Source organism: Malaclemys terrapin, chromosome 6 (genome assembly GCF_027887155.1).
Source record: "Malaclemys terrapin pileata isolate rMalTer1 chromosome 6, rMalTer1.hap1, whole genome shotgun sequence".
Classification (NCBI taxonomy): domain Eukaryota; kingdom Metazoa; phylum Chordata; order Testudines; family Emydidae; genus Malaclemys; species Malaclemys terrapin.
This window is the reverse complement of record NC_071510.1, coordinates 55474905-55502612: the sequence shown is the minus strand read 5'-3', so window position 1 is coordinate 55502612 and position 27708 is coordinate 55474905. Positions and strand designations below refer to the sequence as shown.

At 39.7% G+C, this 27708-nt stretch overlaps 1 protein-coding gene across 3 annotated transcripts in view; it reads left to right on the top strand.

Moving 5' to 3' along the window:
• Positions 1 to 11984: 11984 nt before the first annotated feature.
• GRAMD2B (GRAM domain containing 2B) overlaps positions 11985 to 27708 on the top strand; it is a 62125-nt gene continuing 46401 nt past the window's right edge. For 2 of the 3 annotated variants that reach the window (XM_054031819.1, XM_054031817.1), the window contains exon 1: positions 11986 to 12206. In XM_054031819.1, the coding sequence (XP_053887794.1) occupies positions 12082 to 12206 (125 nt within the window). In that variant the 5' untranslated portion in view covers positions 11986 to 12081. Of the gene's footprint in view, positions 12207 to 27708 lie in introns of all 3 variants that reach the window. The other variant, XR_008445374.1, reaches the window with a different exon arrangement.

Genomic DNA, 27708 nt, shown 5'->3' with positions numbered 1-27708 from the left:
GCTTAAAATTTGCTTTCTGTGAGCAGTTTTGCCATTAAAACTCAGTCGCTTTAACATTCATAGAAAACCAAAGTAAATCAAGCTGAAGTAAACTCAGAGAGGCAGTATATCCTTCTTAAAAGTATGTTGGCTTGTGGATCAGAAGCCCTGGTTTCTAGTCTCAGATCTACCACTAGTCTGCTTGGTGACCTTGGAGAAGTCCCTTTGCCTCTTAGTACCTCTGTTTCCCTATCTGTAAAATGGGGGAAGTGATATTTACCTCCTTTGTAAAGCACTTTTGAAAACTACTGATTTAAAACATTAGAGACGATCTAGATGTTGTTATTATTTAATTCTAAGTGGATACCTACAAAAGATGTGTTTTGATATTAGTCCTGTTCTACTTTTCACTGTTCCCCCTGAGGCCACTTAAATTATACAGAAGTAGAAATTCATACATCTTAACATTGGAACTGTTCTGTTACTTGACATGACTTTTCTTATGTATTACAATGCAGGAGAAGGGATAGATGTAAAACAAGATCTCTTCATCAGTGTATCAGACTGCGGTGTTTGCAGAAACAACTGGTCAGCAGGTATTGATCCTGTTAACTTGCGCGGTGAGATAGTTCACTAATGAGAAAGAGGACATAGGATGTGGGCTGAGCAGTCCTGAGGTAGAAACCCTGGGAGGAGCCCAAGTTTCAGAAGAAGTCTTTAGCTAAATTTTACGTTATCTTATTGTTAATTTATTTGTTAATAAACCAGACTTCAGAAAAGGGATGAGTTTTTGACTCCACTCATTGTGCAGAGCTTGTTTTAGAGCAGGTTGGAATAGATACATGCTCATAAACAGGTACTGTATTTTTGTGTAAATCAAGCTAATTACACACCAAGGGCAGATTGTGGCTTTAAACTACTGATCACATTGGGGTGGTGTCAAGGCTGGCTTGTTCACAGCTAGCCTACAGGATAGAGCCAGAGTCAGACATCAGGAAGCGGAGTCATGGGTCAATCCAGGGTCAGGAACTAAGGGCCAGAGTCAAGTCCAAATTAGGGGCCAGGAGTCAGTGTCAGGAGGTAAGGCCGAGATTAGAAGTCAGAAGCAGGAGACAACACTGAATCAGAAACCAGGTATCCAGAACCCAGGAAGTAAAAGCTAAGGTCAGGAATCAGGGGTCAGGAGAACAACGAGGAGTCTGGAGGCACCTTAAAGACTAACAGATATATTTGGGCATAAGCTTTCATGGGTAAAAAACCCACTTCTTCAGATGCATGGAGTGAAAATTACAGATACAGGCATAAATATATATTGGCACACGAAGAGAAGGGAATTACCTTACAAGTGGAGAACCAATGTTGAAGGCCAATTTAGTTAGGGTGGATGTAGTCCACTCCCAATAATTGATGAGGAGGTGTCAATACCAAGAGAAGGAAAATTGCTTTTGTAGTGAGCCAGCCACTCCCAGTCCCTATTCAAGCCCAAATTGATGGTGTTAAGTCTGCAAATGAATTGTAGCTCTGCAGTTTCTCTTTGAAGTCTGTTTTTGAAGTTTTTTTGTTGAAGTATGTCTACTTTTAAATCTGTTATTGAGTGTCCAGGGAGATTGCAGTTTTCTCCTACTGGCTTTTGTATGTTACCATTTCTGATGTCTGATTTGTGTCCATTTATCCTTTTACGTAGAGACTGTCCGGTTTGGCCAATGTACATAGCAGAGGGGCATTGCTAGCACATGATGGCATATATCACATTAGTAGATGTGCAAGTGAATGAGCCTCTGATGGTGTGGCTCATGTGGTTGGGTCCTCTGATGGTGTCGCTAGAGTAGATATGGGGACAGAGTAGGCAACAGGGTTTGTTACAGGGATTGGTTCCTGGGTTAGTGTTTCTGTGGTGTGGTGTGTAGTTACTGGTGAGTATTTGCTTCAGGCTGGAGGTCTGTCTGTAAGCAAGTATTGGCCTGCCTCCCAAGGCTTGTGAGAGTGGGGGATCGTTTTCCAGGATAGGCTGTAGATTGTTGATGATGCACTGGAGAGGTTTTAGCTGGGGGCTGTACATGATGGCCAGTGGTGTTCTGTTATTTTCTTGTTGGGCCTGTCCTGTAGTAGGTGATTTCTGGGTACCCATCTCGCTCTGTCAATCTGTTTCCTCACTTCCCCAGGTGGGTATTGTAGTTTTAAGAATGCTTGATAGAGATCTTGTAGGTGTTTGTCTCTGTCTGAGGGATTGGAGCAAAAAAAAAAAAAGCTTATGCCCAAATAAATCTGTTAGTCATTAAGGTGCCAACGGACTCCTCATTGTTTTTGTGGATACAGACTAACCTGGCTACCCCTCTGTTACTTGGGGTCAGGAGCAGCATGAGGAAGCAGGGTCTGTAGCAACAGCTAGCTGAGGTTCCACCTAGTTGAACAGACAAATTTCCTGTATCTTCCCCAGGCTTAAATAGTATGTCCAGACCAATTGGGAATGTCCTGTCAATTGGGCCCTCTGTGGGCAACAACCTGAGACTCATGACCTGTTAAGTGTTTCTGCTGTTAGGTGGCAGCATGGAAGCAGAAATCCACAAACTCAGGTTCTAGGGCTGCTGCTCCTTACAGGTGGAAAAGCAAGGCATACCCGGGATAGGCCCCTGGCACGTGGGGCACTCCTGTGAATCAAAACCTTCCCGGACCAAAATATCAAGTTCCAGGCCTCTGCAGATTTTAGTCATGTGACTTCTATTATCATGGGCTTCACTCACCTAAATCCCTTTCCAGCCCTTTGAAAATGAAAGTAGTAATTTTCCTGAGGGTGCAAGAGGGACAAAAATCATCCAGTCCAACAAAGTTAGAGTTATAATCCACTAGGTGGTGCTAGTCTGGCTAGCCACATATTTGGGACTCAGCAGATGGTAGAATTCAGTTTTACTTAATTACAGAATTCAGTCTCTCACTAACTTATTGGCTGTGCAGTCTTAGAAAAAAAAAGTACTGAATTGTATCCCACACAATATCTTACTATCATATTCTTATCCTTCATTCTGACCCTTCTTTTTTTTTTTTTTTTATTACATTTTTCCAGTTTATATATGTGGCTAGATTCGTCACAGATCTACTGCACGAAAGAAGGACAATTTTCTTTCAAGAATGTGCTGCAGATTTTGAAATTTTAAGGCAACAAAGCAATGGTCCAAATTCTCCTTACAGTTATAGTGATGAAACTCAACAAGGATGCACTGGCATCCATATGTGGAGAGCTTGGTCAAATGTGGGAGTCTGGAAAGAGGGAGACAGAATGAAGGGATAGATTTGTGTAGTCATTGTGTAGAGATGATGGTTGAAGCCAGGTAAAGTGATAACTTTGCCCAGCAATAAGGCAAAGAATGTAAAAAGGAGGGGACCAAGGATGGAGTCTGTAGAATTGTAGACAAGCAGTTTGTTGCTCGCGGTACAAATTCGCTGGAGACCACTCTTTCACACACCAGTGCCCTTTTATTTCCCTGTATTTTCCCACCACCACGTATATACAACTATATACAGTTCAATATCAGTCAGGTAGCCCCTTAGGGAACAGCTTGCTCTTACAACTAGTGGGGAGCAACAGGCCCTCACTTTCCTGTTCCCCCCTTCTACTTCCTTCCTGCTAGCTTTATAGGCCTTCCTCTCAGCAGGCTCTCAGGTGATTGCTCTCAGGCTCCTGTAATGAGCCACACCCTGCCAGCTCCAGTCAGTTCCCCTTTATGGGAGCTATGCTAGCAGGTTCTGCGCTAATGGTGCTAGTTCAGTGCCTCTTAGGCCAGCACCCTATTACAAGAATCCACACTGAAAGAGGAAGAGTTGAGGAGAGGACCCACTAAATGAAATGTGGAAGGAGGGTCCCGACAGGTCGGATGCAAGCTGGGAAAGAATGGAATCACAAAAGCTAAGATGGGAAAAGTTATCAAGATAAGCAATGATGTAAACGACAGCTGAGAGTTCAAGGCAGATAAGGACACAGTACAGGGCCCAAGATTTGAATAGGAAAAGGTGATTAGAGACTTTGGCAAGCGTGCTTCCCAGGAAGTGTAGAGGGTAGAAGCCAGATTGGTGAGCATCTAGGATAGAATTGGAAAAGAGGAACTCAAGATGGCAATTGTAGACTATCACTGGAAAAGTACAGCAGTATCTGTGCTCTGAATCAAGAATGCAGCTGGGAGGAGAGCTAAACCTGATGTGTCAGACCTAGTGGCATGGAGCTAATCCAGTGTTCTCTCTGTTTGTGTACAGATACTCAAGTAACCTAGTAATGAGAACTCTTGACGTATGCATATAGTCAACTGCAACACCACTGCCTCATTTCAAACAAAAAGTTACAGCATGGAACTAAAATCTCAGCCTCTCTTTATGACATCTCCTTGTGGGTGACTAGCCATCAGCTCAAGCTCAACATGGCTAAAACAGCCCTTGCGTCACCTCTCCTTTTGCATCCCTTCAGTGGCTCCCCCTTCTCTATTGCATCAGATATAAGTTGCTGGTGTTCATTTTCAAGGCCCTTCACAGTCAATCCCCATCCTATCTATCAATTCTTATTTGCTATTAAGCTGTCAATGTTTGCCTCCAGTTGGCCCATGATTTCAGCCTCTGTTGCCCACGTTACATTTACAAACAAGCACCTTCATGCTTTCTCCCATGCTGCCCCACAGGCTTGGGAGGCACTTCCCATAAACATCCACAAAGTTATCTCATTGTCCATCTTCAAATTCCTCCTCAAAACTCTCCTTGATGCCTACAGAAAACTTGACAATGACTAGGGTGCTGGTATGCAGAGACAGTGGCCCACCATGCTGACAAATACTATCTCATTGACATCGGCCTGTCTGTAGGCATCTGTCGTCTCTTGTCTTATACTTAAATTATAAGCTCCTTGGAGTAGGGACCATCTTTTTGTTCTGTTTGTACAGTTCCGAGGACAATGGTCCATGACTAGGGCTCCTAGGCACTACAGTCACACAAATAATAAATAATAAATTACCTAACGAGGAATGGTAATGATTGGTTGAGTCACCTCTAATGTTAGAATGATACTACTTAAAAATGACATAAGCTGAAGAACTGGTTATGGCTATAATTATAACACATTAACAAAAATCAATAATTTTGCAAATTATAGCTTAATTTCTTCAAATATACCTATTTACAGAGTTTTCAATTAGTTTTAACTATATAGAAAGTCACTAACAGACTGTTTGTTAACTAGGGAGGGGGGAAACAGTGACTGCAAAACTAATTGGTTTTGAACACAAATCTAGTTGCCTCATTCATTAAGTGTTGGAAAAAGATTTTTCTCTCGCTTCTTAATACAGGTCGCAATATTTTCTGTTGGTTTTCATTACCCTGAAGACAGATTAAAGTTTAATGCTAATTTTATTATTCTAAAGAACAGCTTGTACTTCAAAACAATGTTTGCAAGCATGGCAATATTGTGTCCCATTTTACATATACACTACCTGTATCCTGGACAATAAGGTATAAATAAAGCGTTGAGGTCTTCTGGCATGTCATCATGAATTTGCCTACAGTCACAAAGCAAAGTCAATTATACAAATAGGAGTAGAACTCAAAATTCCCATTCCTCTGCCCACCCCTTGCTGTAGTTTAAATTTAAAAGATGGATATTGCCATTCCATTTGCCAGTGAGTTAGATACCAGCTTACCAGCCAGTCTATTTTTACTACAGAAAATGGTAATTCCATAGCGAGTAATACCCTATACTGAAGAAAATATTGTCTGATTCTAAACCGTTAGCTGTGTAATCACCAGAAAGTATGAAATGATGTTTGTAACCCAAAAGCAGATTTTTATGCAAAGATGTTTACATGCTTTCTTATGTAAAAATGTTTGGGAATATATATTAATGATTAATGTGTTTTATTTTATTTTACCAATGTTATCTTGCAAGTTCCCAATTCTGTAGCATTAATTTCATCTATTTTATATCTTTCTTCAATCCAATTGCAAGGGATTGGGGTGGGAAATGCCATTAGGAGATTAAAGTGGAGCTGTGTAAAGCAGTTCGTTAAAAATCTAACCCCTGTCACCACCACCTTAGGGATTTGTACAGAAATGAATAGACCAGAACTATGCTTCAGCTCCTGCTAGTAATGCTGTCAACTGCAAGCAGAGCCAAAAAGAGCTCTGCTTTCTCTTTAGCTCTTTTTTATAGTAATTCATGACACAAAGTAGTCACTCAAGGGAAGGCGTGCTGTATTGTGGTTAGAGCAGAGAAGTGGGAATTTTGAGTTCTATTCCCACTTGTATCATTGACTTTGCTTTGTGACTTTGGGCAAGTCAGTAGAGGGTAAGATTTTCAAAAGCACTCAGGAACTCTGTATCCACTGAAGTCAATGGACTGTCATTAGACCTCTGCTGAGCACTCTGAAAAAATCCACCCTTAAATCTCTGTCCTTCAATCTACCCAACTGTAAAATGGAGATAAAACAACATATTTTTCACCCAGCTCCCATGGGCGGCATGTACTTCATTAACTAATTTTGTAACGTACTTTGATTTCCTCAGATGAAAAATGCCACAGAAATGATAAATATTGTTACCTTAAAGGGTCCTTTTCTGTGATTATCTATAACTTGGGTATCATGGGTTTCTAATTTCAACAACAGATGTGACAATTCTCTTTTAAATTACAAAGTATTGTACAGTAAACTGCTTTTATTGAAACTGCCTATATCTCAAGAATCCTTCTGATTATATAACAAATCATGCACATAGCAGGTCTATGAAAAAATAATGTTCTTTTGCCACACCCTGTCCCTCATTTATTTCATCTTGCTTCATCTTGTTTTAAACTTAAACAGTAAATTCTGTGGAGGAAGAAGCTGTCTTTCTTAAGTCTATGCAGTACCTAGAAGAATGTGGCCCTGATGGACCTCTCTGTACTACTGTAATACAAATAAATAAATAATAATGTGCAAAGGAAGAGTATGAGTGGCATGAAAACCAATGGATCAATCTTTCAAGTGAATTTAATACTAGCATTCGTTGCCAATTAACAGAGTGGAGTTTAAAGTCCCATGTTTATCCTCTCCACAAAAAACACAGCAGCACTAGTGCATGCTTCCATGCATTGCCCCATCAATGTGCCTCAATCATGTTCTGGATGAAGGAGTTCTAATAAAGGTGACAGAGAATCAGTCTTTATGTCATTCAATCTGTTTAAGCCTCTCTCCTGGGAATGCTTACAAAGGTGGCAATTAGTGACAAGCAGGGTGGTGGTTTTGTCATCTGTGGACAATGACTGGCTTGAGAACACTAATACATTTCACACTGGCCACCGAACAAGCAGGAAGCGGAGACAACTTCTTGTCACCAATAACTTGTTAGAATTAAACCAGTGACCTAGAAATGAAATGTTCTACATCTCTACAAATCCCATAGCCCATTCATTCCCTCAAATGTTTTTCCACTTTTCAGACTCATCTTTGAATAGCTAAACCAACTCCAAAGGGACCTCAAGGAAAAGTGCAATTGCCTGATTTTCTATGTTTTGTCATGCCCTTCCCAATTAGGACTATGCGTGTACTTACACATAAAATTACTATTATAAAATTATTATTATAAAAATATGTGCTAATGGCTATTGTGAATAGTGATAGGTGGTGACAGAAAATCAGAGACCAATAAATGTATTTAGTAGGTATAAGAAATAATGTTGTATATGGGAATGATGAGACACGGAACACACAAGGTATGTCTACACAGCAACAAAAAAAAAAAAAAACTGCGGTTGGCCCACCCTGCCCGGCTCCAGCCCGAGCCCAGAAGTCTACACAGCAAAACAGTCCCACAGACCCAAACCCTGCGAGCCTGAGTCAGCTGGCACAGGCCAGCTACAGGTTTTTCTTTGCTGTGTAGATATAGCCACAGTTCTTCAAAAGTGCCCCAGCCAGAGATCTGGTACTAACACAGTTAAATCAAATGAGACCAGCAAGGAGACTATGCAACCTCACCCTTCATATCAAAGGCAAAGCACTATGCACAATTTACTAAATACGAAAGTGGAAGAGACTGTGGTAAATTGTGATAAGTGGTAAGTCACAGAAAGATGGGAGATAGTTGGATTCAATCAATGCACTTGTTAGATATAGCAATTAGTGCTCTATGTAGGAAGGGGGATTTACAACAGTTCCTGTATCCCCCAAGAGAGAGCCCTGGCAGTGATGAAATTAATCAAACAAAGGAGACAAAAAATAGGTAAGCACACCCTTTCCAAACAGTAAATGTCAAAATACAATTGATTTGAAGGTGCAGTCTACTAAACAAACAATAATGTACAGAGTTTATAAGTTCCTTCTTCCTGAAGCAGGAAGAAACCCAAGTATAATGAATTTAAGTCTGGTACATGTATGTAGACATATATGATACTATTTCTGAGGGGAAAGAGCAGTGACTGCATTTTGAAAGGGCCATGGTCAAGAAGAAAAGGTGATAGCCGGGGAACTCCTTGTGATATTTTGTCTGCATTGTTTGTTTATTTTCTTAATGATAGACTAGAGGAAGGAATTTTTAAGATACATTTAAAAAAAATTAGAAACAGGCAAGAGTAGAGATTTGGAGGAAGGGAATTCTTCTAGTAAAAACAGAAATTTAAAAAAGATAAGCAATGGGAAACAACAAAATTATTATTAAAATAAAGTTATCCCCCACCCATTTAATTCAGTCTGATTTATCAAGGTATGTGCTATTATGTAGCAAGGTGATCTCCCCTGTCCTCCCTTCTATTGTTTGTTAAACTCACTTAGTTATGTCTTGTTATAAAATCTTCTAGCCAAGGACCGTATAGCATAATATGTTATACAGTGCCTAGCACAATGAGGCTATGATTCTGACTGGGGCTTGTAGGCATCAAAGAAAGAAAAATGAAAAAAATTACTATTTCTTGTGGAAGAGAAGAAAGGAAAAGTTTTACGTGTTCTAAAATTTCCTAGGCCTGCTTAGCTCCTTCTCTTTCTTTGTCTCTATAAATGCTCCTCTATCCACTTCCTGAGAGAATCAAAGCAATCAAACCCATGATTTGTTCCAGCTGTGTTTATCGATTGGTGTAGGTGCCTCCGTTTTTCTATTAATTGTTTTTTTCCTGTGCTTCTTCTCTACAGGCTGGGCTCACTGTTGCTGCACAGGACTGTCTGAGTCATGGTTGTGCTGCTCTGATAAAGGCCCTGATCAAAACTCATTGAAGTTAATGAGAATTTTTCTATTCACTTCAGCCATCTTTGAATAAGCTTTAAATTCAGGTCTCCTTGCTAGGTCTTTGCTTTATTGTCATATTTAGGGTTGGCAGAATTTGATTTTTTTTATATAATTTTGATTAATAATAATGTTTTATTTTTAAACATTTTTTCTATTTGTTTCTATTTAAATTTTCACAGTTGCAGGAAATTAGGTGAGAGGGTCCGACATTGTGATTCAAAAAGTTAAAGCTTTATAAGCATAGAAACACAAATTGTCAACAGCACATGTCAAAATATATGAAGGAAATATCCTCAAATCCAACTCTTACTTTGCCTATCTGTGAATTTTGATTATTATTGATGGAAATATGTTTTAATCAGTTTTTGTGTGCACGGTGAAATCAGCATTTACCAACATTTACTGATGAAAACTTAATCCTTCCAAGCTTAATTATATTGCAGCCAGTCTGCTCCTGTTACTGTTGTTGGATGTAGTTGTGGCTGGTGTTTTACTGACAGTCATGGTACAAATCATCATCTAGTACATCATGGTGTTTATTCCATGCATTACGCTTGGTTCAAGTGTCTCTGCCAGTGACATTGTGCTTTGTGTACAATACTAGGGTTGCATGTTTCATGCAGTTCCATACACCTACCTCTGTTACCTAAAACATGATATTGCCATTCCACACTGGAGTTGATTTCATTTCACTGTTTCAAACACTATGGATCTATAGCAAGCATGAAATGTCTGAGTGAAGCAGGGCTCTGGCTCAAAGACAGCTGGCTCAGACTCAGTTCTAGTAAGATGGTTGGCCAAGAAACCAGCTCTGAAGAACAGTCGGGAGCTTACCCTGCCAGATGCACAATTTTTTAATTCTGGGACTTGGAAAGACTAGACATCTGTGCTTGTGTTGTCAAACTGATGCAGCAGCAGCCGCCCAGCCTCTGAACAAACTAGGAGTAGTGGGAAACAGAAGTGGCTAAACCATGACAAGGAGCGAATTGGCCATGGCTTTGTTCTTTTGGTCACTTCAACCCTCTTTTTTAATTAAATCTTTAGTCTCCTTTAAGGAACTAATGGCATTGTCATGGTTTTGCTCTGTTTGTTGAAGGGTACCTTTTTATCTGTTTGTTTTCCAAGAAGAGAAATAAAGTACAGAGATACTGTATGGCTAATCAGCCGGTGATTATAAGCTAATTCCATCCAGCAGAACCCCAGGCAACTAAAAGATCTGGATGGCTGGAATCCAAAGATGTAAAATATAGTTCTGGAAAGAACTAACTCATTGGAATTCCAGAAAGTTTAACTCAGGGAAGCAGAAAAGTTAAAATAACTTCCTTTTTGGGGGGAGATCATTTGTCTGTTATTGCACAGACAATATTTAAGGAGATCAAAAGTACAGATTTCACTAATTTTTTAAAACTTCATTTCATAAAATTCTATCTACAATCTTTTTACAATCTTTTTACCTGTCCATTTTGTGTTTGATATGTATTTCTGTTTCTCATATTTTGTTCTTGTGTCACAGTGAACCTAGCTTCCTTATCTTTTCTTTAATACTTTTTAATTGATTTTGAGTTTTCACCTCCAAAGGGATGTGCTGTTTTGTATTGATCTTTACTTCCTCCCTTGTGGTGATAATCATGGTGTTGTCATAGCTTGTTTTCCCCTCTGTTGTTTCTGTCATTTATAGTAGATGTAATTACAGTTTGCTTCGCATTGATCACAAAAGAGATTTTTGTTTTCTAAAACTAAGAGGCTGGGGGGGTGTTAATTATACAAAGAAACAAGAGTAGATTGTACAGAAAATCATAATTTAAACATTTATTTTGATTGAATAGTCCAAATTCATTGCCATTTGCATTGTTAAAGAATCTGTCTATGGAACTTTAGAATAAGAAGTCAGGTTCATAGATTTAGAATCCATCAGGCAATGGAATCCTCATGGCTAGACCCTTCTATCCAGGCTGAAGATAAAGGGACTCTATACAGGCATAAGGGTCTTTCTGCATGGACTGATGCCTTCATCCAGGATGATTGAAGAAGTTATATTTAAAACAAACTTTTTCCACCGTGTACATTGTTTTCTTATATACAATCATTACCACCATCTTCAGCAAACAGGAAACTGTGCAGCTTGCAGTTAATGGTTGTCAGCTCCCTCTGGAAAGAAAGGTTAGGCAAACTGCTCGTGCTTCATTGTTATCTGGTGATTTGAATGTTAAAGTCTTATCCATATTTAAATGAGCTGCAATGTACACTTTAAAACATGTACATATATTGATAATTATACACACATATATACATATGTTAATGTGGGTGTGCAATAAAATAGCTTTGACATGCCAAATGATTTAAATATAGTAGCTTATATCGTATATAAAGTATACTTTGTTTTTCCATCTGGGTAATTAGAGTCAGGCTGATAATCCATTAAAATAGTCCATATGATAGAGCATATTTCTGTTTGTTTCTGATGCTAACTTTGTCAAGGAAATACTATTTGAAAAAGTGCAATTCTTTTATATACCCTCATTTTCTTTATTTAAATGGCAGAAATTATTACTATTAGTATTAGAGCTACGTATGAAAAGTAGTATATACAAGCTAGGTAATAGGACTAGCAGTAATAAGTTCTAAAGTCATATCACACCACATAGTATGACTGGTTTGGAACAAGTATATGAAGCACTGTGGACAAACGGAAAACCACCTTGTGATGTCATGCTAATATGTTACTTATTAACAGATTTTTTAAAAAAAAAACTAGCTTGAGCTGGATTCACGGGAAGAATGCACTTCCTACCGCAGTGAAAGGCTGAGCTTTCAAAGGATCACTTTGGAGAGCAGCAATTTGTGCTGAATTTGTTGAATTCTGCAGTTAATTCCCTTAAAATGGTGAGAAAAAGGCATTCCTTGGATGAGACTGTTTTTCATTATGAGAATCAGAACAGCTTCCGAAAGCCCAGTGATGATTCTCCACTCAGCCTTACAGATAGCATCGGATCAGTGTTTGTGAGGTAAGCTCAGTATGGTTCAAACTCTGATTGAGCATTCTGAACCTATTTTATATCTGGAGCGAGAGTAGCAGCAGAAGAGTGGGATGGCACCAGAACACCTACACTGCTGGAAACCCTAAAAAGAAGTTTAATTTGGGAAGGCAAAGCACACAGTGATAACGATTACAGTTGGATTAGTGACTGCACTTAGTATAAAGAACAGGAGTACTTGTGGCACCTTAGAGACTAACAAATTTATTTGGGCATAAGCTTTCGTGGGCTAAAACCCACTTCATCGGAGGAAAATAGTCGAAAGATATATATACACAGAGAACATGAAAAAATGGGTGTTGCCATACCAACTCTAATGAGACTAATCAATTAAGGTGGGCTATTATCAGCAGGAGAAAAAAACACTTTTGTAGTGATAATCAGGATGGCCCATTTCAAACAGTTGACAAGAAGGTGTAAGTAACAGGAGGGGAAAAATTAGCATGGGGAAATAGTTTTTACTTTGTGTAATGACCCATCCACTCCCAGTCTTTATTCAAGCCTAATTTAATGGTGCACTTGGTATGCAGGAGTTAGTCTGAAGGGAGCCATGTGGGGGAATTTATGGGAGAGTACAAGATTTATGAGACTACAGTTCCTTATTTTTGTACAGCAATAATAAGAATAATTAAAAATAATAAGTAGGACTTTGAATTTGTATAGCATTGTCCATCTGAGGATTTCAAAGCTCTTTGCAGTCATTAAGTCTCATGCCAACCCAGTGAGGGGGCAAGTATTATTTAGAAAGTAAAAGTGGATTTGAATACAAAGTGGATTTAAAGCAGGGAAGTAGGTCAAATATTTTCTCAAGCATTATGGCCTGTGGGCAACTTTATAGTGCTTGTTAAATTGAGTTTTAAGAGGGATTCTACCATGATAGCAAAAAGTGTTTGTGTGATGTGAGATTTCATAAAGGCTCTCTAGTAAAATGTTCTGTTGGAAAAGCTCATATTCTAAGTGCCAAATCCAGCTCCTCCTCGGCAGTCACAGAGGTCTCCCAAGCAGCACTACCATCAATCACCACACCATCAGTGTGGTTCCATTGGCCATGCAGGGTGGACTGTACAGTGGGTGTACAGTTTCCTGCATGGCATAGCACTCTTCTCTGAGCAGGGGTGGAGTGGGAGGAGCTTACACAAGTGAAGGAAACAGAAAGGGGAAGACCAGAGGGTACACTGCTATGTGGATCCTCTCATCCGCCCCTTCTGTGGGCAGGGGTGCTAGAACAATTTGTATAGTGGGTGTGCTGAGAGCCATTGAACCAAACTGTAAAGCCTATATATGATGGAAACCACTTCAAGCCAGGTGATGTTCCAGCACCTATGTCTGTGGAGGATGGGAACTATGAAAGGGCCTGTGGGCTGAAGTAGCCTCTTTGAATAGCTCTGCCACCACTGTAGCTTGGATGAGAATTTTTCACCACTGTTTGACCCCTGTATCTGCCCAGTTAATTCCCAAATGCTATTAGTAACCACCACAATCTTTTTTACTAGAAATTGGCAATTGATGTGTTATATAAGCACAGTCACACAGTGCCTCATCAGGAGCACCCTGACCGATCCCTTATGTAACTGTTATTTTGCTACTCAAGAATAAATCTCAATGTGTTAAAATAATTGCAGACCAGGCATCAAAAATATTGTTTACAGTTCAAGTGAAAATTAGTTTGATGGCCTCACCTCACTTCCTGTGAAATATTATTGTTGTTTGTTTTAATGTTTATATCTCCATAATGGCTTTTTTTATCTAACTTGAATATGAGTGAGAGATTGTCTACCAGGATTGGGAGCCAGGAATTCCTGAGCTAATTAAACATGTCAGAGGCTTCTTTTGTTTCCTTAAACAAGTTAATTAGGGCCTGATTTTCAGATCAACATCCAGTGTTTATTTGTTATACTTACTTCACTACATATACATGTACACCCAGCTAGATACTACGGATGCTCTGGAAGCAGTGTAATCAGCCCTTCGAGGGGTAAAGATTCCTGTGCCTCATGTCACTCAAAAAGAACCTCTCCTGCCAAGTGAGGAGTGGCGTGGACAGACCCTGTGGAAACTCAGTCCAATCCTACTCAGTCAGGTGGATGGTGGTGATCATAAAGGCCTTTAATAAAAACATTCCTTTCTAAACAGCAAACACTAGAAAAACATAAACTAACTTAACTACAAAAAACAGACAACCTAGCAAGAAGCATGTGTAATTCCATAGCATGACCTGGCAGCTGGAGTGAGCACTTATGAACTTGTTTTCGGTATGTGTGTCACAGTTATGACACACTCACCTAAAGGGAGGTGTGTGCTGCTATCCATGAAATAAGGTTTTTAAAAAGACATGCAGGCTTTTTTATTCCAATTAATATTTTCATTACAATCCTGTTTATTTATAGAATATTATCCAGGTGTGAAGATAGACAGTCAGACAATTTAATATATTAATGATTGTTCTCAGCCATCATAATTAGTCATGCTTGAGGCTAAAGAGCGACTGTATATTTAAGCTTTTATATACCTCTGCTTTTCTCTTGCTGAAATTGGCACTGTGCAGATGAGTATAAATTTGCAGGAATCTAGGGGGCTATTAACATTTCAGACAGGGGAGCTCATCATTTATCACCATGGCAGCATGTTCTTCTGACAAAGAGCAGACTTGATTTCAGAAACAGACAGAGGCTATGGAGCTATAACGGAGGCTTCCTTTAGTAGTACAGCATGCACAGCACTGTTTATGGGTCAGGGTTAGCCTGGGATCTGTATCCAAAAAGAGTGTTAACCAGATGCATCTGCAGCACTGTTAGGGTGGATTCATGAAGCTGTCCTGGCTTCAGAGAACCACCTTCCAGCACTCCAGGCCAGAATAACTGGCAACAGCAATGAAGATCTGAATTTCACAGCTGACCTTTATCTCTAAAATCTCTACAGTCAAATCCCCCAAACTTTAGAAAAGTCTCAATCTAGACTCAGATTTGTAGTTTAGGCCAATCCAATGTATCGAATATGTACAAATGAGAATTTTAAGATCATTAGATCAGGGTCCTTATCTTCTCTGGTGTCTGTAAAGCTCCATTTATACCTACTGCGTTCTGTATGTATAGTCATCCTTAACAATAATAAAATGATAAAGCAGGAGTAAAAGACCTGTGTATAGCAGATGCTTTCAGTACATCAGGTGTTCGTAAAGGGAAATGGAGGGTTAGCATTGGCCGGTAATGACTGAAGCTAACTGATAGAAAATCTAAAGAGGACTCGAGTGTGGGAAGCAGTGTATCATGGAAAAGATCTGTAGCTGTAATCTTGGCTGTATTCCTGGTGCTGCCCCGTGATTTGCTGTATGGCTTTGGGTAAATCACTTCATTTCTTCACTTGGGATTCCTCATCTGTGAAGTGGAATTAAGAATATTGACTTATCTATTGTGCAGGGGTCTAAGTGAGGTTTAGTTACTTAATAGGCATAAAGCAGTTTGAATATGAAAACTACTATGTAGATGTTAAGCATCTTTATTAGGGATCCATAGTTTTAGGTTCTTGTTGCTGAATTTTCTATATTTGTTCAAAATGTGAACTCTCGCTAAACACAAATGAAGTTCTGGTGGTGACAACAGTATCCGTCAGAGACCAGCCCAACCCACTCCGCTGTGTTGCCAAGGCTTCATTCAGATAAACTGAAGCAGTAAAGAGAGGGGTAACTTTTCATCTTAAACATGTGCTATCTTTGCAGCCCAGTTATGACCACTTAAAACATTGTGAACTGTTTCACTGCTCAATAACACACCAAACTTCTCCAGGAGAAGCATTTGTCTTATGTGGCCTGTTATATCTGGGACACATTTCTTACAGGTTCCAAAAGCAAAAAAAACAAACAAAAAAAACCCTGCCTCATATGAAATAAATAGTTCAGTAGAACAGTTTATTATCCACTGTCTTCTCTGCTGTAAAAACAAGGAGGAGCTGACTGGACTAGTGCAATTCATTTTCAAATTTATATTTTTTCCTCGTTCTGAGTTTTTCATTGCACTTTAAGCAATTCAGGGTAGGAACCTCCTTTCCTAGACATCTGGAAAAATCTGGGGATTGCCAAAAACAAATTAATGAATAATATTAGCCTCATCCAATTAAAGTCATCGTAGGGAATTAAACAGGCATGACTGGCTTGGTTGGATGAGGAGACATAAGAAAATAATTTGTGATGAGGATAGGATCCCTTTTATAGCAGCAGCATGATCACTACAACGGCAACATGGTCCTAGGTTCTACTCCTGCTTCTGCCACTGAACTGCTGTGTGAACTTGGGTAGGTTTCTGTTTCCTCTCCCATCCTTTGTATGCCTTTTTTATTTAGAAATTCAAAGCTCCTTGGGTCACGGACTGTCTCTTACCTTTCTGTTTCCTCTCCCATCCTTTGTATGCCATTTTTATTTAGAAATTCTAAGGTCCTTGGGTCAGGGACTGTCTCTAACTATAAATACATACACGGCCTAGCTCAGTGAGACTCTGACCTGGATTGGAACCTCTAGGCACTACTCTAATACAAAAAAATAAGTAGTAGTAGTAGTACTAATAGCGGAAAGGAAAAGGTCTTTGGATAAATGAAAGACAGGCAAAAATGGCTGGGTTCCACTGTGATTAAAAGATGAGTTTTTTGAACTTTAGGTATAAAGGCTACAACAATATACACTGAAGACATATTTTTTTCATAATCTACTTTCCTAATTCTTGATTTGATATTTGTAGTCCTCACAGACTAAATTTCCCTCAAGCACTGTGTGACATGATCTGCAAGGACTTAACTAACGTGATTAGAAAGCACTATGGGAGAAATCATGGCCCTACTGAAGTCAATGAGAGCTTTGCTATGTCAATGGGGTCATAATTTCATAATTTCATAATTTCACCTGGTACAAAAACTTACTAGCAGAAGTTTCACTGTTCTGTAAGAGTTGGCTATTATTATTATAATAAAGCTCTCCCCACCCTGTCATTTTGGTAATTATCTCCAAGAAGCCCTCAGGGATCATACTGTATTTGGGCCTGAAATCCAGACACTGCTGAGTTTTACTCACAAGAAGGAACTTTACCAGAAGGAAGAGTGGATACTGCATTGATGTTTGTATCCACCAAGAGAAACAGCAGACAGTTTGAGGAGAGCACCTCTTCTGACATGCCTCATAAAAGAAGGAAGGACCAGCCCATAGGTAATGATGATGAAAGGAGTCATAACATCCAAGAGGACATCAGAGAGATGGAGGGAATTAATATTTTTGTAGTGTGGGATCATCACATGAACTGGAGCAATATTTTTTAATAAGCTGAAGTGGAGGAGCTGTGGAAAAAAAAGATTACATGCAGTTCATGCTTGTTAAGCATGACTGTGAAGAAAGGAATTCAATACAACTATACCAGATATGTGAACTTGGCTGAGCCTGTAGCAAAAACTGTGCTGCGATTTACCCCACTTTCAGGATAAAGGTCTCTCTATCACTCCATACTGGGTGAATGTGATTAAACTGCTATTCAGCCACTTGTGTTAGATGAGTTTGTGAACATCCTGCCACAAAGCTGTCCCAACATACTGTGGAGGTTCAAATAAATAATATGAACATCAGTTCAATCCTTCCTACTAAACTCAGTTGTTCCTCCCTTAGGATTACTCAGAGGCCACTCACACCTCTATTATGTCCAGGGTATTAACGTGCTGCACTTGCTACAGTAAATCAATAGGGAATCAATTAGCATCTCTCTGCAGGGTTCCCCTGTCTGGTAGGTAATAGGGTGGGTCAAAAGAAGAATCCAACTAACCTGTTGTAGTGCTGATGATATTTAATGGGCAAGGCACACTATACAAGTAGTCTGAGTGTTTATATAATGGATAACAATGCTGTACTGATCCTTACCAGAGGATGGATGTGGCATATGATATGCCTGTGGGTCCTTTGGAGAGGAAGTGCTGATGATATGGGTGTGAGGTTTTGATTGTGTGTTATCACTGTGAGAAGGCACTTGCCTGGTGGTATGGCCTGTGGGATTAATTTTATGCACATTTCCACTTGTGGATAATAGTGTTTGTCTCATAGTCCTACCTGCTGACTTCTTATAGCAATCTACTGGAAACAGCTCAGGTCACATATACTGACTATGAGTGTGTGCATAGTTGATTTACTTTGTGCCCTTTGTACATATTTTGTATGCTAAATGACTTGCAGATATTTCACAACCCTTCACTGACTTGCTTGTATGACAAATAGGAGTGGCTCTTTAGCATGTGTGATAGAATTAGAAGTCGTGCTGCTGTTTCAACATCTTTCCACATGTCTGCATTACGGGTCTCTTGCCAGCACAATTTTTGTATCTGTGTGGTTGTGGTTAGAGCCTGCCCATGTCTCACATGTGTAAAGCTTAGTGAAAAGTCTTTATCTAATCTTATCTTTGTCATTGAAATGACCCTGATAGGATACTTCACAGAATTCTACTATAGATTCATAGATTCAAAGGTCAGAAGGGACCGTCATGATCATCTGGTCTGACCTCTTGCACATTGCAGGCCATAGAACCTCACCCCCCACCCCCGACCCCGCCTCCTGTAATAGACCCATAAACTCTGGCTGAGTTACTGAAGTCCTCAAAGCATGATTTAAAGACTTCAAGTTACAGAGAATCCATACATGGAAGAGGGCATAGCATATGACTATATATGTGGCCTTATGACCCAGGAGTTCCTGGGTTCAGGTCCTGCCCCAAGCATAATTTGGTGATCATATTGCTTCTCTGTCTGGCTTTAAGCATCTTACTTTGAAGTTGCTTACAGGTCACAGATTTTTTATCCATGGCTTTTCTAAGTGGATGTTGGTGTGTGCTATACAACCAAAAAAATATGACTCTGTTCTTAATGATTGGTCTGTGTTTGCCTTACACTTTCCAGGCATCATGACTTTACCTTGGCTCTTGGTGTTTAGTGCTAGACAAATTCTTCTGCAAAGTTTCATGGCAGTGTTATGTAGGACTCTGGCCACTGCTGTATTGTGACATCGGCAGTTGGCCACACACACACACCCCTATCTTTATGCACTGTATTCATTGTGGTTCTCCACTAGTCAGTTTTAGCATTTTCTTACCTATTTGTTGCATACCCCAAAATTTTCCTGCCTCGAACACTTCTATTCAGTTTTGCACAACTCTTGGCTGTGTCTGTGTACTGTATATCATGTTTCACCTTTGCTATGGATGGCAATGGCACACACAACAGTGGACCTGTGCAAACAACTATTAACACAACATTAATATTTGTTTGCACAGGGTCCACTATTTTCCTCCCTTGGAATCCAGAAGTGAGTGAGGGACATACTTAGCAAACTACTATCAGTTTTTCCTTTACGTAATCCAAATACTAATTGTTCTTATATTGTACCTAACAATTTAACAGGGATGAGCAGAAGCCAGGATGGTTTTGGTTTTGTAAGACCTCATTGTTTTGGTTTTGCAAAACATCATCAGCCTGGTTTTGCTTTCTCAAAACTAATAGTCAGTGACATATAAAAAACACATATGAAAGCATGCAGTGAACCCTCATAGCTGCAAAAATATGAGCATTTAAAATAGCACCTCCTTACTGCAATAATCTACCTGCCAGGAGTTTGGGGAAAATGGAACCTGGGTCCGAACTACCTATGTGCTTTCGGGCCAATTCACAGAGATCACTTTATCCATCATTGTGATGGAGACCCCTGCTGAGGTGGATGCATGTCAGTGACTCATGATTCTTTGGGACTAAGTTCCTAGCCCCCAAAGAGGACTGAAAAGGCATCCTGTGAGCATGTGCGGCTCTCTGCACTACTGTGTACTTCAGGATAAGGAGTATTAAGAACTGGAGGCTTCTTCTTCCCCGGACTGCATTATCTGGTGCTGCTGTGCTGAAGATGCTGCCAGCCCTTCCCTCGCCTGACTGTGCTATATAGTGCTGCCCTGAAGTTTTACTTTTTCTCTTCTCTCCGGGGAAGGTAAAAGAGGCCACTTCTGTGGAGGCTTTTTATTTCTTTAAAGAAATAACCCCATCTGTTAAATCCCCTCCTTCAAGCCCCATTCACCATTCATTAGTAGCTGCCAGTGTAGAAAAGAAATCCTAGTTTAAATTGTCTTGGGTGCGGAGGGAGCTCCAAAAGCTGCTACACTATTGACTATAATGTTGCATCTTTCTATTTTCTGAGACTGATGTAACTACTTGTAATTCAAGTTTATATATGAAGGTGCACAATGATAATGTGTATTTCCCTCTCAAACATCAACCTTCTTTTAAAAGAGGAAAAGAAAATACATCAGCTACTCACATGGTCCCCAATACCATAGTATCCGAATGCCTCACAGAATAAATTTATGGAAGACTCACATCACTCCTGTGAGGTAGAGACGTGCCCATTTTACAGGTGAGGCCCAGATCCACAAAGAGATTTAGGTGCCATTGAGATCCACAAAAACCTCACTCTTCTGCCTCCTAGACTCACTCAGTGCCTAAATTTTTGCTGTAAAAGTCTTCTAAAGTGCCTAATTTCTGCCTTGGGCATCTGACACTACATTGGCAGTGATGCCCAAGACCAATCTCACACCTAAGCCCCAGTGCAATCCTCCTGACACTACAAAAGTTGGATAAGGGACACGAGGTCCCGGGGGGACAGTCAAGGGACAGGGAGTAGGGGGTGTTTGGACAGGCGTGGGAGTCCCAGGGGACCTGTCAGGGAGTGGGGATGTGGATAGGGGTCAGGACAGTCAGGGGACAGGGAGCAGAGAGGGTTGGATGGGGGTGGGGCCCCAAGGGAGGCGGTTAGGGGCAGGGGTCCCAGGAGGGGGCGATCAGGGGACAAGGAGCAGGGGGGATTGGATGGGTGGGAGCTTCTGAGGGGGGCAGTCAGGGGGTGGGAAGTGGGAGCGGGCAGATGGGGGTGGGGGCCAGGCTGTTTGGGGAGGGACAGTCTTCCCTACCCAGTCCTCCATACAGTTTTGGAACCCCGATGTGGCCCTCAGGCCAAAAAGTTTGCCCACCCTGATGTAACATGTTTGATTTTGACAAAACTGAATTTTCCAGCAGAAAACTGTTCCTTTGAAAGTGTTTTGACCAACTCTAGTTATGAATTCTCCAGCTTTTACAATCTAGATTTTGTAATAGTGACTGTGGTATCTGAATGATACTAGAAAGAAGATGACCTGTGCTGGGATGGTCAATAACATTATTCTAGTCACCACCTAACATGGTAGGATCTCTTTCAGAAATCAGAATTTTTTCAGTGTAAAGGAAGGGGGGAAAAAGACCAGTGTGGATCTAATATTTCAGATACAAAATTAAAGTATAATAAATACAGATTAGTCTTTGCAGCACTATACATAGCAAATCTATCTGAAACATTCAGAATATCTTATAGTTCACCTTCTTTTAAGTGCATGTAGGGCTGAGGAAATATGAGGCCACATTTTGGGTATAGGTGCTTATTTATAGTATTATTAATATTTATATCATATGCTTAAAGCAATATTAATTCAGTTTTGTTTAAATGGAAACAAACTGGACCATTAGAGGGAGCTGTTTAGTGTGGCTTTCATCTAGCACAGTGGTTCTCAACCAGGGATATGTGTACCCCTGGAGGTACGCAGAGGTCTTCCAGGGGGTACATCAACTACTCTAGATATTTGCCTAGTTTTACAACGGTCCACATAAAAAGCACTAGTGAAGTCTGCGCAAATTAAAATTTTATATCATGACTTATTTACACTGCTCTATATACTATACAGTGAATTGTAAGCACAATATTTATATTCCAATTGATTTATTTTATAATTATATGGTAAAATGTGAAAGTAAGCAATTTTTTAGTAATAATGTGCTGTGACACTTTTGTATTTTTATGTCTGATTTTGTAAGCAAGTAGTTTTTAAGTGAGGTGAAACTTGGGGATAACGCAAGACAAAGCAGACTCCTGAAAGGGATACAGTAGTCTGGAAAGGTTGAGAGCACACTGATCCAGCAGCGCTACACCAACACTCTGGGAAGAAAGGAGGGGAAAAACCAAAGGTAGCAGGGGTGTCAGGCCAGGGACCTTACACCTCTCATTATCTTTTATTCATACATCTCACATCCTTCCTATATCCCAATCTTGTTTGCCATCCTTTGCTGTGTTGTATCCAGATTAGGCCCTGATCATGTAAGTTGGTCTAGTAGATCCAGTTTCAGGATCAAGACCTTAGACTGTAGACTCCTTGGAGCAGGTACACATCTTTGTTATTTGTTTGTAAGGCATCTTGGCACAGTAGACGTGAAATAGCCATGAACTATCCTTTATAATACAATGATATCTATGTTTTCCAAGAGTACTTTTTAAAAGCTATGTAATTACAATTAGACACATTAGGATATGGACTTTTACATAATAACAGCAGGTCTCTGTTGCTGACAGCAGTTGATCTTCACATAGCTTCCTTACTGCACCTATTATACAGGGGCAATTACAAATGCATAACAACACAAGCTCCACTGTGCCTTCTCCTTTATGGCAGAAGATTTGCCACAATCTCAAAATAAAAGCCACATTAGCACCTGCACATCCAATAGCTTAACATATAAAGGGAACTCATTCTTATATAACTGTGTCATTGTGATCAAAGACCATACTACATACCTTACTATAGAATGTATTTGTTGCACCAACCATTCCCTGACAAGACCTGGTCACAGATTTTCTATTCTGAATCAAAAATGTATATATAAATAGTCTGGTGCCTGAATTTATTATTTTCAATTCTAGATTTTACGTTTTCTTTGTAATGAAAAGGCATTGTGTGAAGACTGTGTCACACAGCATTTTGTCCATGAAATGTTGTGCATTGAGAATTTGCCAAGACCCGTTTACTAAGTAAGATGATGTGCCATGGAACAAAGTGCTACCACCTATTTGTGAGCAGAGATTGGGGATACATTTTCCAATCTCTAGTTTGTAGATAGTAGTTTATCTGAGCACAAGCATCTTGTTCAGCTTGTGCCTAATTTTGAAGCTGTAGCCCACAGAGGCTTGGGTTTCTTGAAAAATTATGATTTGCTAGAGAGTCACTTTTAATTAATTTAGACATGAGAACTAAGTTAGTTTCAAGCAGCTACAAACTAACCTCTAAGGAAACATAAACAGATTTTTAAAATATGCAAGCATTGTAATTAGTATCTCCCCACTAAATCATTTCCAAGCTATTCTCTTTCCCCCACCACACATACAAAAATCACAACAGATAGGCATTATGCAAAGAGCACCGCATATACATTCAGGTTAGATGGCTAATTTTAGGCTAAGAAAAATCTAATGTACGTATATTGGCACCTATGACTATGATATTTGAGCATTTCAATCTTCAACTTATCTATACTCACATGCCCCTGTGACTTAGGGAAGTATTGTTATCCCCATTTTAGAGATGGGGATTTGAAGCACAGAGACAAAGGGGCAGATTTTTAAAAGCAACTTGCCCAAATCTGTGGCAGAACAGGGTCTAGGTTTTCTCAATTAAAAATGAATGCCCTAACCACTGGACCATTCTTTCTAGAAAATAAGTGTAAGTTTTCCACCAGAGAGAAAGCAGAGTACATCCCTCATTCTAAGTCTACGCTCCTTAAACCTAACTGTTTCACAGTCCTGGTTGACAAACCTCTCCCATTTAAAGATTCTGTACATAGAAAGCTACATAGCTACATACAACATGGACAACTCTTAGGGTACAGCTACACTACATACCCACCATAGCTCTGATTGAGCTAGTGTGCTAAACATAGTGTAGCTGTGGCAGCACAGGTAACAGGAGTGGCAAGCTGCCCTGAGTAGTATCCATCTGAGACCAAAGGCACATAGTCAGGACAAGTAGCCGCTCACTTCTGTGGCTATACTCTATTATTAGCATGCTAGGTTGACCGGAACTAGTGCGGGTAGGTCTTCTTGAGCAGAGAATCACACCCCCAGCTCAACATGTAAACAGACCTTCAGAAGAATGAAGGTTACAGTTGTCTAAGTATTGGAAGGTCGGGCCAAGTTCACAGCTGATGTAAGTCAGCATAGCTCCATTGACATCAGTGAAGATACACCAATGTATACAAATCAGGAATCTTGCCATGGATTTTTAATCTGGTCTTTAGAGTCTCCAGAATTAGCTTTGAAATTTCAACAAAACAGGAGGTTCTCTCACTAGATTTCTGGAACTTCCTGCTTCCATTTGGCCTCACAATACTCTAAGAATAGTATCTCTCTAGGTATGTTTGCACTTTCACTTCTGATTCCAGATGTGCTGATCCATACAGACATTTAAAATAATTCCAGAGGCAGGGTATTAGCCAGGGCCACCAATTTTCAGACTTGGGTGCCTAAAATAAAGTAATGTTATGTTGCAACCTTCCAGAAAGAGTATTTTATGTAACTTCTCTTTGTGTATGCCATGAACATAACAACCTAAACTACACACATGCACAAAGCCTGTTGGGCTGCAGCCTGGGCTTGTAGCCATTGCTGTAGGGCGGCAGCAGACTTGGACTACCACTGCTGAGTTCCTCTTGCCACTGTACAACATGTTCCATTTTATCTCTAATGTAGGGTGTGCCCATAATCCCACTCCAATTACCACATATAAGCAGGTAAAATCCCCACCTTATTCTGAACAATCTAAACACACTGGCTATAGGCTAAAGGTTACCCCTTCACATATTTGTCTTTATTTTAAAATTAAATTAAACAACAAATCAGCTACAAAATCTACCCTAAGCTTCATCCTATTCTTTCTCCACAAGTATAGCTACTCATAAATTGATTTTCCTCCCCCAAGCTTCTCTGTTTCCTCTCTGCTCAGAGAGGCACCTGCCCTTTTAATTCTCCTGGATTAGAGTCAATGAGCTTCACCTGGTCTGGCTAGCAACATGAGATTGCAACAGAAACCTTGCATCTCCCTGCAGAATCCTAGAGCTCATTCTTTCCCAGCAAGTGTGAACTCTGAAACAACTTCATAGTATACTTAGTATATATAGTTATACATAGTATACTTCATAGACTAATACTTAGTACTGCCATGAGTGCAAGGGACTGGACTAGATAACCTCTCAAGGCCTCTTCCAGTCCTGTGATTCTATTACAGAAACTATTTTATTTTACTAGATTAATAAATATTTAATAATAACAATACTCAGTACTTTCATAGTACTTTACATTTCCAACTGTTGTATAAATACTAACTAATGAATGAATCTTCACAACAACTCTGGTGATTGGTTAGCATTATTATCCACATTTTAAAGACAAGAAAAATAAGGCACTAACTGAGGTTAAGTGACTTTTTTTCCAAGGCCAGTCAGCAAGGGGTCTGATCTTGCAGCTCACTTGAGCTGTCTTGTTGAAATCAGAGAGAGAAGGTGGATGAGGTAATATCTTTTACTGGACCAACTTCTGTCTAGTAAAAGATATCACCTCACCCACCTTGTGTCTCTAATATCCTGGGACTGACATAGCTACAACTACATTGCATACAATAATTGTTGAAATCGGTAAGAATACTCAGGTGAGGGTGACCTTCAGGAAAGGGTACCAAGTCACAGCAGAATATACATATTTCTTTACACTGTCTGTTACTCCTGGAGATATGGGGCAAAATCAATAATAGCTATATGTAATGGCTAGAAATTTAGGCCCCAGTCCTTAACACAGACATATTTAATTTTAAGTATTTGCAGGACCAGGGTTTTATATAGGCACTTGGGAATTGTTATATTGGATCAGACCTGTGGTCCATCTAATCCAGTATCTTTTCTCCAAGAGTAGACAGTACCAGATGCTTCAGAGGAAGCTATAAGAAACCCTGCAGTAGGCTTCACCCATCATCAGACAAAATTCAGCTGAGAATTCTATTGGTACTACATAAAGAAGAAAATCTGAAATACATACAAATGTCCAGATCCTACTTTGGGATCTATTAGCAAAGACCTCTTCTTCTGTGTGGCGTCTTGATGACTCTAGTGGATTGGGGGTGGTGATTTTGATACAGACTTAAACATGTATTTATACCATACATTTTAAATGTCTTGAAAATGGGCCAGTTTTGTAGGGGATTTTTTTATTTTATTTTAGTCCTTATAATATACATGTAAATAGATATACAATCCACACCTTTAAACTGATGGTATTTTATGTAAAGAAACTATATATCTTTTCTACCTGGGCCTGTTACCCATTATGAAATACAATCAGAGATCTGGAATATTTTTGATACTCTCATTTATATTTCATTGGTACCATGCAGAGGCCCCTGTGTGAGATGCTGCCATTTAATATTTCTCTCTGCTTGCAAATTCAGCAGCATCCTGCTGAGTACAAGTGGGGGGTCTGACATTAGATCCTACTGTATATTTGTTGCATGATGTTAGATGGTTTCTTGGGGCTGCCATGCCAACCTAGGGTGTTGCTAGACAGAGGCAGAAAAAGATTTATCTGAGCCAGCATAGGTGAAAACATCAGTTTTAGTGAATTATTCTAGTGATTAGTGAGTTATCCTAATATAGAGGGTTCACACCGCTGGCACCTAGGTAGACTTCTTCAGGGTAATGCCTATATTAACAGTCATGGGTAAATCTTGAGACATAAACCTGGAAGGTGCTGAGTGTCTCATGAGAAGTGCCCAAAATTTCCATGTTTGCTTATGTTAGAAATATCAGGAATGTAGAGTTTGATCTTTCTTGGATTTGCAGGAGGACCTTAGGAGGTCTCAGATATGTTTATTGTGAGATCTAAAATGCTAATTGAAGGGGCAAAGGTGTTGGACTTCAACAGAGGCTTCCTTTATCCAAAATGTGAATTAGTCATTGAAGTGAAATATGTTCAAATTTAAAAAAAAAAAAAAACAATGAATTTTAAACATTCTGCTTTCCCTTCCTCAACTTTTACTCTCTTGATCATCCTCCATTGTCATCAATGGAAGATTTGCCATTGACCGAATGGGAGCGGGATCAAGCCCCTAGCCTTTGTGATGTCATCATTGCACTCATTCTCCAGACACCATAAAAACTTTCAGTCTAGAGAGACCTGAGTTTCTAATGTAGAAGCAGGAAAATACAAAACCCATCCCCTCAGGCCTTCTTTAGGCACCAAAAAGTGCCTTTTTTTTCCACCTGTAAAGAACCTGTCTCTTTTTGTAAGTGTAGATTGAAGTTGAAGAACACTGGGACAAACAGTAACCCCACTCTTTACCTCTTCCTCCCACCCCCTATTATTATTATGATGTAGTTTACTGCCTAATGGCTGACTGCCACCCTCCATGATGTATAAGTATATAAGCCTGATTCTGCAACTTGTTGCATATGGGAAGACTGTTGTACCTATAATTAACACTATTAATTTCAAAAGGGCTCCATGCAGACAGATGCAACAATTTGCAAGATCAGTGGTGTCCTTTGTGATGCACTTTGAGATCCTTCAGGATGAAAA